The sequence below is a fragment of the Giraffa tippelskirchi genome, chromosome 1 (assembly GCF_054371585.1).
Source record: "Giraffa tippelskirchi isolate mGirTip1 chromosome 1, T2T-mGirTip1v1.2.pri, whole genome shotgun sequence".
NCBI lineage: Eukaryota > Metazoa > Chordata > Mammalia > Artiodactyla > Giraffidae > Giraffa > Giraffa tippelskirchi.
Window position 1 is genome coordinate 149,776,881 of NC_137275.1, and position 13,050 is coordinate 149,789,930.

The 13,050-nt window shown below is 34.6% G+C and overlaps 1 protein-coding gene across 18 annotated transcripts in view; it reads left to right on the plus strand.

The window, feature by feature from the left end:
* The window catches only part of NFIB (nuclear factor I B), a 465,570-nt gene that overhangs the window by 424,386 nt on the left and 28,134 nt on the right, over positions 1-13,050 (plus strand). For 16 of the 18 annotated variants that reach the window (XR_014076781.1, XM_081570139.1, XM_081570150.1 and 13 more), the window contains exons 7-8: positions 5,757-5,891; positions 9,769-9,953. Coding sequence is in view for 17 of the 18 variants with exons in the window: in XM_081570139.1 (XP_081426265.1) it covers positions 5,757-5,891; positions 9,769-9,953 (320 nt within the window). In the remaining variant the exon portion in view is untranslated. The remainder of the gene's footprint in view (positions 1-5,756; positions 5,892-9,768; positions 9,954-13,050) is intronic. The other 2 variants (XM_081570210.1, XM_081570275.1) reach the window with 1 other exon arrangement.

Genomic DNA, 13,050 nt, shown 5'->3' on the forward strand with positions numbered 1-13,050 from the left:
TGAGTTGATCTAGCCGCTTTATTTGCTTATAACTTTATGTCTTTGAAGTGATTCTGTGAAATGAATGACACATCAGGGTTTAGAATGTATGTATGTCAGAGTGCCAACAATATTATAGTATGGCTAGTAAAATTTATGTGATAACATGCTTTTGCAAAATATTTATTTAAAGGTTGACTGAAGTGACTTAGCAGCATGCTTAAGTCTAATTGAACCAACTTATATAAGTATTCTATGTGAACCTTTATCTTACATGGTAATCTTTTATTATGTATTTAACTACACAATTGGTTTCTAAAGCCATAGCTAATTGTCCAATTATAAATGTAAACTTGGGTGTGGATGCTGAAGATGAACACCGTCAATGTGAACCTCCTTTAAAAAGCAACCGACTCCTAGCTTTTTGCCATTTAGAAGAATCCTTTCTATAATCCAATATTATCATACCTGCAATTATTTAATAGATTTTTATAGTTGATGTCTGTCTTCTGTGCTGAGCTGTAAGTGTCACCAGCAAAAGGAACAAGTGGTCTTGTTTAACATCTTGAACTTTATGCCTTGCACTTTTCTTACACTTCTTAGAAGCTCAGTGACTGATTTGGTTCTTTCTGTTCACTTTACATTCAGTTCTTTCACATCTGGTGGTGTCTATCCACTCATGATACATTTTAAGACTGACCATGGTTATTTCACTCATCCTACACTACTGGTTATCATTCGACCAGATAGCCTCTTTCACATGCAAGAGATTCTAAAATAAACTGCCTAGACACAGTGTCTGCTCTACATCTTCTTCCTTCTTTTAATTCTAGATTTAAAAAATTCTTTTCATAAGTAGCATGATCTTCCATCCTCCACGTTTTTTGTGCCCTTGATAAAATCATCTTCTATATGTAGTAAGACATTAGTCAACTTTTTAAAAAATGTATGTGTGTGTGTGTGTGTGTGTGTATAAACACACATATATACTGACACACAGATGCGTATATATATGCATGCTATGGATGTAACAAGTACAAAATAATAATATAATAACAATAACAAAATAATAATGAAATAATGATCAAGTAATGTAAGAAACAGTCGAAAGATCATTAAGGAAATCTAGACCTCCGAAGTTCTTTAGGAGGGATTACTTAAAAAGAAAATAAGTCACTTTGGTTCAGTGGATAAAGTATTGTTCTGTAAATGGAATAAGAAGACAGAACGAGCTAATTTTGTAGCCTGAGGGACTATCATATGCTAGGAAAGGCGCTGAGTTAGAAATACATCCCCCATAGCCTTTTTCACTTCCAAGACACCATAAACAAATTAGCCTAGCTAAAGTTTAATAGAATGATAAGGAAATATTTATGTAAAAATGTGGTACCATGCTACATCTTAAAATGAAGAAGATACCATTTGAAGAAGATGATTCCAACTACTCTTTTTATGATGAACCACAATGAGGAATATTTAAGACGGAGTATAGAAAGAAAATTCTTGTTTAACAAATCAAATGGGCCAAGTTGTGGAAGAGAAAAAAATAGAGTTTTGGAAAGTTTTCCCTTCTGAAATCAATTCATTTGTATATTTCTGCTTTCCAGATCACATTTAAATTTCTTTGTCTAGTTTCAAGCCCTCATAGTCCTTTGCTCCCCTCGCATCTGCCACCAGCAGCTCCTGCCTCCTTCTCACCAGAAGAAACACCAGATAAACCTTTTTAATCATCTCGCTCTCTCTTCAACTTCTTTATTTCATGTATTATTCAATGTATGCATTAATATGTATGTATTATTATTCAACTTATTACATATTTATATATTATTCAGTTTTATATTATTCAGCTTATTTTCAACATAATCTTTTTATATATGATTCTTCCTGGTTGAGGGACATTAGATTGTGAAAAGCTTGACATTTGTTTTTCTCCACAGAAAGGTCACTTAAGACCATCTTTCCTATGTATCCGTTCCTCAAACATTTTTTTTTTTTCTGTAGAATATGAGAGCACTAAACATAGAAATGATATCGTTTTTCAGTTTGGCATGAGGTCTGTTGGGCTGCAGACATTAAAATAAAATTAAAATAATCTGAGTTTGATTCATGCCTAAAATGTAATAGCTAATTCTCCCAGATAATTGACCTTTGTTTTGATTCTCTCTTCAGGCCAGAGAGGTTTTTTCTCCTTTGTGAGAGAGTAGGGGGCTCATTTTGTGTCCCTTAAGTATAGTGCATTCTACCTGCTGTACATCAGTATATTTTTATTGATTAATGAGCCCAAATGATTTCATAGTTGCCAAACAAAGGCAGTTAGGGCTATTTTCTAATACTACCAGTCTTTATCTGTTTCTAAAAAAAAATGTTTCAGTAGAGACAGTAGACCTTCACATTCTTATTTTTACTTGTTTTAAGGTAATTTTGTTGTTTAAAAAAGAAGGCAGTTTGTGGTCCCTTTTACAATTTGAAGAATGAATTTTATTATTTCTGTAGTGCTGGCCTCTATAATTCCTCTGTATGTTTTGAACATGAGGGTATCATTGTTCAGTATATGCGTAAAGAAAACGAGAAAAATAAATGGATCTATAACAATTACCCAGTAAAGCCAAGTGTATCATTTTGACTAAGAAATTGTAAAGGCTTCATTTCTCAAAAATTATGTAATCACCTATATTGTTGAAATTTTCTGTACAAACACCTCTGATTTATGGGCCCTTTATGAAAAGAGACTCACAGAAATTCACGTGGGTTTAATGAAAATCCCGAAATAGTTATAGTAGTTGCAATAGCCTTGGTTGATCTTCTCCAGAAATGACATAACCAGAATGACACTCATATTCTGCTTCCCAAACTATGGTCATATTTAACTGCTTTTAAATGATGTACAGTACATGGTTTATTGCTTGTAGTATGGAGTCTTTAGAAACTCATTTACTCAGGTTAATTTTATTCAAAATTTATATTGAAGCACAATGTAAACTGTCAATAGAAACTTACATTTCTTTTTCCAAGAGTTAATTTTAAATTAAAAATTTGGAATGGAAACTTATTACATCACCTATCAAGTGAGGGATGGAAAAAGCAGTTCTTTCCACCTCTAACAATCTGTATGTTTGTGATAAACTTACAGCAGGCCAAAACGTATATTTGTGGTGTTGCCTTTCAAAATTACATAGCTCTTAAATGAAATCAACTATTATTTTTGGCATTTTTCAAGGTAACTTAGCTGAAATGAACTTCCTTTATCTATTTTTTAAATAGTTTTAAAATTTCTCTCTTTTTGGTAGCAGTATTAATTTTGTGGTTTCATTAGTAAAATGTGTCTTTCCTTTTTGAGAGAGATAGTGTAAGGAAATGGTACACTGACTCATCAAAGTTCTCATAGGTTAGTGACAACCAGTTAGTCACAAATTGTAGCTTAAGGCTACAAATACTCCTGTCATTTTTTCATAGACTGTGATGTCTGCTATGGTTACAGTAGCATATCTATTCTTTACATGCCAGTGAACTGAAAGCATATATTTAATTTTATCAGATGCTTTTCCCAGAACTTGGGTAATTTTTTAAATGGTAAAACAATGATAACTAGTTTCTTGTATCAATAGCACCATGAATTTTTTTCTCATGTTAAAAATGTTATGAATTAAAAATGCAACTTGTAAATATATTTTATGTGTAATAAAGTCTTAGGTTTTTTTAAATAAAATTTTCTCTTTTTTTAGAGATACAAACTGAAGTATTTATAGGTGGAATTATATGATGCCTGAGATTTGCTTCAAAGTAAGACAGAAGGAAGGAATATAGATGGGATAAAGATGAAATAATTGAATAGTCAAAGAAGTTGGGTGATGAATGCCAGAGAAGAATTACTATTCTGTCTACCGGGTGTATGTTTAAGGTTTTTGATAATGGAAATATAAACTTAATAGCTCATATGAATTTTGGGACATTTTACTCTACATTTATAAACCTCTATAAAAATCAACATTACTGAAGATGTTGAGAAAAGGGGTACATCTCCTTGCCAACTGGGGTTTCCTCCTGAATCCCCCATTCAAACTAGCCGCATGGCGCAACCTCACAGTCACCCAAGACAATGACTTTCTAAACTAGTTATTCATTGAATTGGGTCAGTTCTGTTGAAGTATCTATTATTACATTAGCTCTATCTGTACTCTTCTTCCAAGTCTCAATATGTTGGCAGTATAAAATATTTGTGGGATGAGTGAATGAATAAAGCCCTGAATACTTCTTCTGTCACAGCACTTTTTACATTGTTTTATGATTCCTTCTTAACTTGTCTATACCCCCTCTCTAGGTATCAAGTTTTACAGAGACTGAAGCCAAATCTAGGTCACATCATGTGCCCAGCAACTAGCACAGTGTTGGCCTATATTAGGCCTTCAGTAAATATCTATGGAATGACTATATTAATTAATCTTCTTAAGTAATATCCAGGCTGGCTGTCTTTATTTCAACTAATTCATCTTCCTTGTAGTTTCTGGGGGGATTGCTCTACACAGCAAATGCGATCCTATTTTGCTCATCAGTAGTGTTTTCTTACAGAGTAAATATTTAGACATTTATACACGAAGTCCGTGACCACTCATTGTGCGGGTCCTGCCAGCTGTTCACTTCCTCCCTCATCTTACTTGTTGAAGTACAGACTACATGTACTACTTACATATTTTATGCCTCCCATCTTCAGAACATTTCCGCTTCTGGAAATGTCACCCCCATCCATGTTTTAAACACGGCACCACTTCCTTAACCTGGGGAAGCTGAGGTGATCAATGCCCCTGTACAGTGAGGCTGGAGAAGTAGCATCCAACACCACAGTACCTCTGCTCTCAGCACACTTACTCCTTCTTGATGTTGGCAAGCATTTTCTTATCATTTTTCTCTTCGCTAACAGTAAATATCCCTACAGCAGCCATTGCTTTTTAATTTTTTGTAACATCCTCCCTTCAGCTAGCAAATAGAAGAACTCTATAAATATCTCCAGAATGAGCAGATTAGGGAATGTCTTTTTTGCTAAACAAATGTTATTGTTCTTCAGTTGCTAAGTTGTGTTCAACTCTTTGCAACTTCCTGAACTGCAGCACGCCAGGCTCCTTGTCCTTCACTACCTACCTGAGTTTGCTCAAACTCATGTCCATTGAGTCAGTGATGCCATCTAACCATCTCATCTTCTGTCGCCCCCTTCTCCTCTTACCCTCAGTGAGTCGGTTCTTCCCATTAGGTGGTCAAAGGATTGGAGCTTCAGCTTCAGCATCAGTCCTTCCAGTGAATATTCAGGGTTGATTTAGTTTTTCATAAAAAATGTTAAATTAATGATACACTTACCAGCATACTCAAAGGTTATTTTTCACTTTTGCACCAGATTTTCTTCTGTTTTTTTTTTTTCCATATATAGTCAGTCAATCAAAAGACAAATCCCTGAATTGAATACACTTATGAATGAAATGCTGAGGTTAGAAAAGACCTAGATGTGAACCAAAGGACCAAGGGATGCTAAGTTCAAGATTCATTTAGTAGTTAGAATAATTCTGATGATACTTTTAATGAAGCTTTGTGTTAGCTTCAATGGAGATTGTTTCTGACAGATATTTCAAAACTCCAGCATAGCTAGGTCTTTGACTCAAAATGTATTTTTTAAAAGAGCCAGACATACAAAAATCACAAGACATTGGCAAATGAGATCTCTTACTAGGTTGGTATGAAACTTGTAGCTTGAGAATGTCATAAAGCTTGGACTTTCCTCTCTTTCTCTGCAGATATGTCTTCTCCGACTACTATGAAGAAGCCCGAAAAGCCATTGTTCAGCTCTACATCTCCACAAGATTCCTCCCCAAGATTGAGCACTTTCCCCCAGCACCACCATCCCGGAATACCTGGAGTTGCACACAGTGGTGAGGAGTTTCAAGCATAAAGGAGAAACTTCCCTCTTGAGTGCAGAGTCCAAAGTCTTGGGAATAGATCAAGACTATAATCACAAGAAATAAGCAAATATATAGTTATCTTAACAGTAGCTTCCATATTGGTCCTAATTCTATATATTTTACTAAGAGAAAGATAGAATTTCAAGTATACTGCTGAGTCTAAAATACTTCTAGCAGCATTGACATATAGATTCTATTTCCATAGATGTTATTTTCTCTATAGAAATCAATATTTTAACTACTTGTTTGGGAGGAAAATTAATTAGAAAAATGAGACATTTTGACAATTATATATATAAATCATTCCTGTGGGCTAGTACACTTGATATTATGTTTAATATCATAATTTAAATAGGAAAAAGAATCCTATATTTTACATTTATATTTTGAAGAATGATTCACATCAAATACTCTTTCAAAATTAAAAACGAGATATAATTCATAAGCAATATTGCATACTTTCTTCCTATTGCTCTTAAACCCTAGAGAGGAGTAGGCTGACTTTAAGGTGAAGAAAATTTTTTTATATAAAAAATAATATGTTTATAGTGATACTCTTATTGCTTTAAATATATGGTGAGGCAACTCCTTATTCTTCAAAAAATGTACCTAGGTTTTAAACCTTTATTCAAGGGATATAACAACTGTTTATAATAAAATTCTTAAGTTTGGTCTATAAATATATATTGATATGTATTGTCACTGTACTTAAAAAAATGCATAGCCTTCAATGCTATCATTAAGACAATTATAAAATTAAGAGAAGACTATACAAGTCAAATTGGTATATAAATATTTTTAACATTTATTTATTGGACTGCTAAGATAAGTGAAAAAAAATTAATAACTATTTTATACATTTGTAATGTTGAGTATTTGGGCAAAATGAACTTTGAAACAGATCACCCCTTATGATGTCTGATTAAAGTATTTATATTTCTAAGATTTGGAAGAAATTCAAGAGTACGTTTTTACATAATAAACCCTGGAAGATCCAGACAAGCCCTCCACCTTTGTCTTTTACCATATGTAGGGTGTGTTCAGTAATGTATTAGGACCTGTAGCACCCTTGTCAGGAGAAACATTTCCTCTCCTTAAAGAGTAATGGTATAGTGGGGAGAGAGAGACCACAGCATCAACTAGGGATTGAATACAAACAGGATTGAATACATGGAGGGGGATAGATGCCTGGAAGAGGTGGGTTCACAACAAAAGGGAACAAGTCAGGGAGACGGACATTTCAGGCAGAGCAGACAGCTTGTATCAATGCAATGGAGGTCACTGCAGCAAGAAACTGTTGTTTATTGAGAAATACACAATATCAAAATGTGCCCTGCAAAGGGGAGACTAGCTAGAGACTCTCAAGGAAGTGGGACCAGACTGAGTCTTAAAGCACTTGCCACCGCTGCCACTAAGTCGCTTCAGTTGTGTCCAGCTCTGTGTGACCCCATAGATGGCAGCCCACCAGGCTCCTCTGTCCCTGGGATTCTTCAGGCAAGAATACTGGAGTGGGTTGCCATTTCCTTCTCCAATGCATGCATGCATGCATGCTAAGTTGCTTCAGTCGTGTCCAACTCTGTGTGACCCTATGGACACAGCCCACCAGGCTCCTCCGTCCACAGGATTCTCTTGCAAGAATGGCAAGTGGGTTGCCATTTCCTCCTCCAGTTAAAGCACTTGAGGACCATACAAAAATGTGAAGTTGTTGGAATTTTATTATTGAAGCAATAGGGAGCCTTTGAAAGATTTAGCAGGGAAGTTCCATGATTTAAATGATTTTTTTAAAAAATTATTCATTTGAGACTATACAGGATTAGGAAGGAGCAAGGCTGGAGAAAAGAGGGCAATAAGGAAGACTTTGCAATATCTAGGCAAAGAATACATGTATGTACATGTATGTATGGATGGATTCTTTCATAATGAAGGGAATTGTTTTTTCTTTGTAGTTGGCTTTTCTGTCTTCAAAAGACTAGAATGACTTTTGTTAATAAGGTAGCCATTTTTACCTTCATGGAAATTCTGCATTCTACCTAGTTTGTATCAGGCCAGCTAGAGCTTATTTGAGTACAAGTTCTTGGGAGCTCAGAGTTTTGAGCTCTGATTTGCTATGTGTCAGTTCAAATCAAAAGAGATCTCTTCCAAAACTATTGATACCAAATGATCTTAAAGCCCAGAAGACCCAATGGAGCTATTTATATATCTTCCAAGGGTTTGGTTACAGATGTAAGTAAAAACCATGATTAAATTGAGCTGAAATTAAGAGCACTTTGACACTAAGTCAGAAGATGTGCAATTTAATTTGTATGTTTGCATTTGCTTAAATTATACCTTCAAGTGGGTATGTCTCTTAAAGTAGTATTTCAACAAGGAGTTTTGTTTTAGGAAATATGCAAATGTTCTCTGAATTGCATCCCTTTGGAGGATGCTCAGACTTCAGTGTATGCAAAGATTACGTGGGACACTTTCATCTAGTAGGTCTGTGGTTAGGCCCAGGAATCTGTACTATAGTAGCAACTCAGAGTATTTCATGTGCTTTCTAAAACTTTGTTCCCTGAGAGCAACGTTGTTCAGGGAGCAAAGTTGTGACCATAAAACTGAATTTATGATTCTTCTACGATATACATTGAAAATTTCTTGTATCTTCTGAAAAAGTTTTCTTTGGGGAAGATAAGCAATATCCTTAGAAGTAACTTTTTTTTGTATATAATTACAGAGTTTAGATAAGTCATTTTAGATGATCTTCATTTATAGGTCATGGAAGGAACTTATTTTTCATATTGTTACATTGTGTTATAAAACACTAAACATCATATCTAATGTTCTATAATTTGGATATATGAAATCTTTAATCTTTACTTATGCATATACTGATTACTACTCTTCAATTGTGCTTATATAAAGTACAAATTCAACATTGTGGAGATAATGATTATGCAATTACATTCTTTACCCATTTTTAAACTTAACAATTATATTTCGAAAACCGAATAATAAATTATGATCTAATGTTGAAAAATTACAGTAATATTAAACATTATCCACATTACATATGTTTTGTACATTATTTCTCTTTATGGATAAGTTAATATGCCTATATGAAAGTTTGCATTTCTGAGAGTAAGAAAATAGAACCCTTTGGTTTTAAAAGGAACCTTTTCATTAAAAAAAAAAAGAGTTCCCAGGTTTCCATTCAGATATTCATAAGCATTTATACAATGATCGGGTAACTGTTCAGAACATTATTATTTATGAGTTATTGGCTTCCTTTCTAAATAGTGGAAAATATTTATTTAAAATTGAAGCACACTTCTGTTTTAAATTTTGGTAGAAAATGTGTGGTGGGTCTTGTGACCTCTAATTACTGCTATGACTTGATCTCGACTTAGGACATAAAGACTTTTTAATTAAAAAATGTGTTCTGGTGGAATATAACTTTGCTTAGAGAAACGTTTTATGAAGTATTAGTTTAACCTATAAAAGAGAATCTTGCCTGGAGAATTCCATGGACAGAGGAGCCTGGCAGGCTACAGTCAGTGGGGTCTGAAAGAGTCAAACGCGACTGAGCGACTAACACTTTCACTTTCATAAAAGAGAAACTTCTTTTTTTAACACTATTCATGGATCTAGAAAGTGAGATTGTTCGTTTCCTAGACTGGATGTTATGTCTGTGTGTACTTAGCAGTCCAGGCATGGAGAATACAAATAAAAGACTAGCTTATTTTAAGAGAGTTTGGTCAAATCAGAAAAAAATGAGGAGCCGTTGGTTGTTTAGGGATTCTGCAGGGTCGAGTTGGAGCTGTAAGGACAATAGCTGATGAGTTAATCTTACCTTTTCTGTCTCTTACAGTCATCTCAACTCGGACTCCACCTCCACCCTCACCATTGCCATTTCCAACACAAGCTATTCTTCCTCCAGCCCCATCGAGCTACTTCTCTCATCCAACAATCAGATATCCTCCCCACCTGAATCCTCAGGATACTCTGAAGAACTATGTACCTTCTTATGATCCATCCAGTCCGCAAACCAGCCAGGTAAAAATGAGAGAGAACTATGAATAGAGCCTAAGGGCGATGGCACAGGTCTAACCCTAAGCTGTGAAGCTTACTTAGACAGTGTGTCTGGCAGAAAAGCAAGCTTTTGAAATCCATCTTCAGAAAGTTTCTTGGTGACTCACTAAGTTTTTATTGAAAGGTGGCTGAATGACAGGTAGGAAGTTTGTTGCCCCAAAGGGGTACATTTGTGAAGATGTCCTTGGTTTGATGTTTTAGAATTTCCATTGGATAAAGAGAAAATTAAGGCAGAAAGTCCATTGACAAAAATGTCCTGAGCTGGAGTTCACACCTCTGAAATACCTGGTTTGACACAAAGTGCTCATTTCAGGCAGGAGCGAAGTATGAGCTAAAATAAACACAGGCCAAAGACCTTACAGTTGTATTTATAGACCAACTATTAGGTATTAAAATAAGCTTTGGTAATGTAAACATTTTCAGTGTTTGATGACTACCTGAATATTCTTTGCTCAGACATGACTGTGTTTCATAATGAGTGACATTACCAGAAGTGTCTTTTTTTTTTTTTTAATGGTAAACAGTGTGCAGTGGCTTTAAGGATTCTTTGTATAAATGGTGTAGCTCTGTGCCTTCTTCACTTCCTTAATATATGATTTCTCCTATGGAGAGGTCGCATCATGGGGATTTGGTCAAGAGGATTTTTCGTTATTAAGTAGACAGTGTACCAAACCTGGCCTATCAATCATCATAATATCCAAAATCTGTCATTTAATTTCAATCTTAGGGTTTGGTATTTGGCTTTGCTATTTTACCTCCAAGACTCCTGTCTACTTCCAACCACCATTTTTAATGCTCTGAGGGATTTTCATAATTGTTCTGTCATTAATGCTTTTCATTTACTAAAATGCCAGCAAATAGTATGTGCATATTAATTGAGACAAGAAAGATCTGAAAAAAAAAATCCCTTTGGTCTTAATTGTTAAAATGGAGCAAAATGGTCCCTTCTGAATTTTTTTTAATAGTATATTCAGCACTGTTTTGGTTAGTTTAAATGAAATTACTTGTACTTGTACCTCCATTGACTAGTAATACTAAGTATACCATTCTTGAATTTCGAATTTAAAGTTAAATGATTTCTGTTTCAGAAGAAAATGTTCAAATGGTATAGCACTTTTAATGGCTATAATAATAATTATTAAGTAAAACAGGATCTTGGTATATCAATTTAGAAATAAAATTTGCTGTCAGAACATAGATGCAGAAGTCTCAGTTCCATAGAGCATTTTGCTAGACTCAGCTGGGAACAGTGCACGCAAGGTCTGATTTTAATTTGTGTAGAATTTCCATGAATAACAAAGTCTAATTAAGACATCCATTAAAAGTCCTTAACGTTAATTCAGTGTGGAAAATCTTAGAGTTCCATTGGATTTTTTTTTTAACTGATGTCTTAATTAGGCACTGTTAGGGGAAAAATTATGCAAATTAAAATCAGGCCTTTAGTGTTCTGCATTTCTTTAATTATTCATTGCTTGTTTTACGTATATTTCACTTTCTTTCTAAGTTAAGGGGGCATATTAGGTGATAATCGGTCTATATTGTTCTCAGTTTTTCTTCATATTTTCAAGGTAAAGACCCAGCTTCTGAGAAGCATCTTACTCTCATCTCAATTAAAAAAAAAAAATTCCCTCTCAGGATTTTGTATAATAGGAGCAATGTACTAAGTAGGATAATCCTTTCCTAATGCTGTTCATCTGCAGATAAGATGTCTCTCTTTTCATATCTACAATATGAAAGTTCATCTATTAACAGCCTTAAAAGAGAAGCTTTATAATGTGGCTTCATCTGTTTGAACCAGTAGAAAACTGAAAAAGAAATAACCCTTCCATTCTTCTGACCCTGAGTTTCAGAAAAGTTGTCTGCTTTGGCTTGGGAATTCTTCCTTTGTCACTTTTTTTTTTTTTTTTCAAATGAAAGAAATATCTGTTTGTTGGTTTATGTCAGTTCAATTCCAGTCGATGAAGCATGCAGGGTGGGAAAAGTAATATCTTATTTGGTGGCAGCATTTTCTTGGCAATTTTTGTCATTTTTCTGTTCTGTGCTCTCAGGTAGGTACTGTCAAACTCTTTTGGTGAAGACAATATAGAGAAAGGCTTTTTACCATCGAATGTACCACCAATGATAAAACAAGATCACTCTTCTTTCTGGGGGGAGATATACAAAGCAGTCTTTGGCAATGATCACATAACCAGAAGTTGATGACCTGCTCTAGAAACAAATTACTTTTTCACTTTGAAAGGAAAAAAGTAGGCCTTTATTATAAGTGGTGTTGTTTTTGCAGCAACATTATACCTGCTTTGATGTTTAACTCCAACTCAAAACCAGTTCATTTGCACTTCCAAATAGGACTCTTGCTATTCACCCTTTTGGCTCTAAAAATGGAGGGCAGAAAAAAAAATAATAAAAAAAATAAAAATAAAAATGGAGGGCAGGCAGGAAATGAGTACTTGTTGACCTGTAGTCAACAAAGTTGACTGTTGACCATTCCTTCCCAATACCCTCCAACGCTGCCCTGATTTTGCTTGTTAAGTCAAGCAACTCAGAAGCCTTGTCCTCCCCAGGGCACTTTGGAGATTAATTGCATTGCTGCTGCACTGGTTAGAGTGAGACAGTCATGCTATTTAATGGAATATTTTAAATAAAATTAGTCTAAATATATAACTCTTTCCTAGGTTTCCACAGAGGGGAAAATCTGGTCAGTTTTCCTGACTTTGGTTAAATACTTAATTTATTCATGAGGAATAGTCAAGATATTCAAAAGTTCATTCTTTATAGAGTAAGTCATGTAGCCTCTGAGGCACCCAACCAAGATTTAGTTCATGTCTCTAAGTTCTGATAGTTAAGTGTTCTCAGCTGTTCATCTTTTTCTTTAAAGAAGCATTGACTTGTAATTTATATGCAGGCGTTTAGATAAATATTCTGCTTTATTGCTTTCTTTGCCTTTAAAAGTGGTACAGATTATGAAGACTAAATATTTGTGGAGAATACCCCCATAGCAAGTTGTTATGTACATTATGTAGAGGAGAATTCCAACATGAATGTAATTAAGAATAGCATTCTG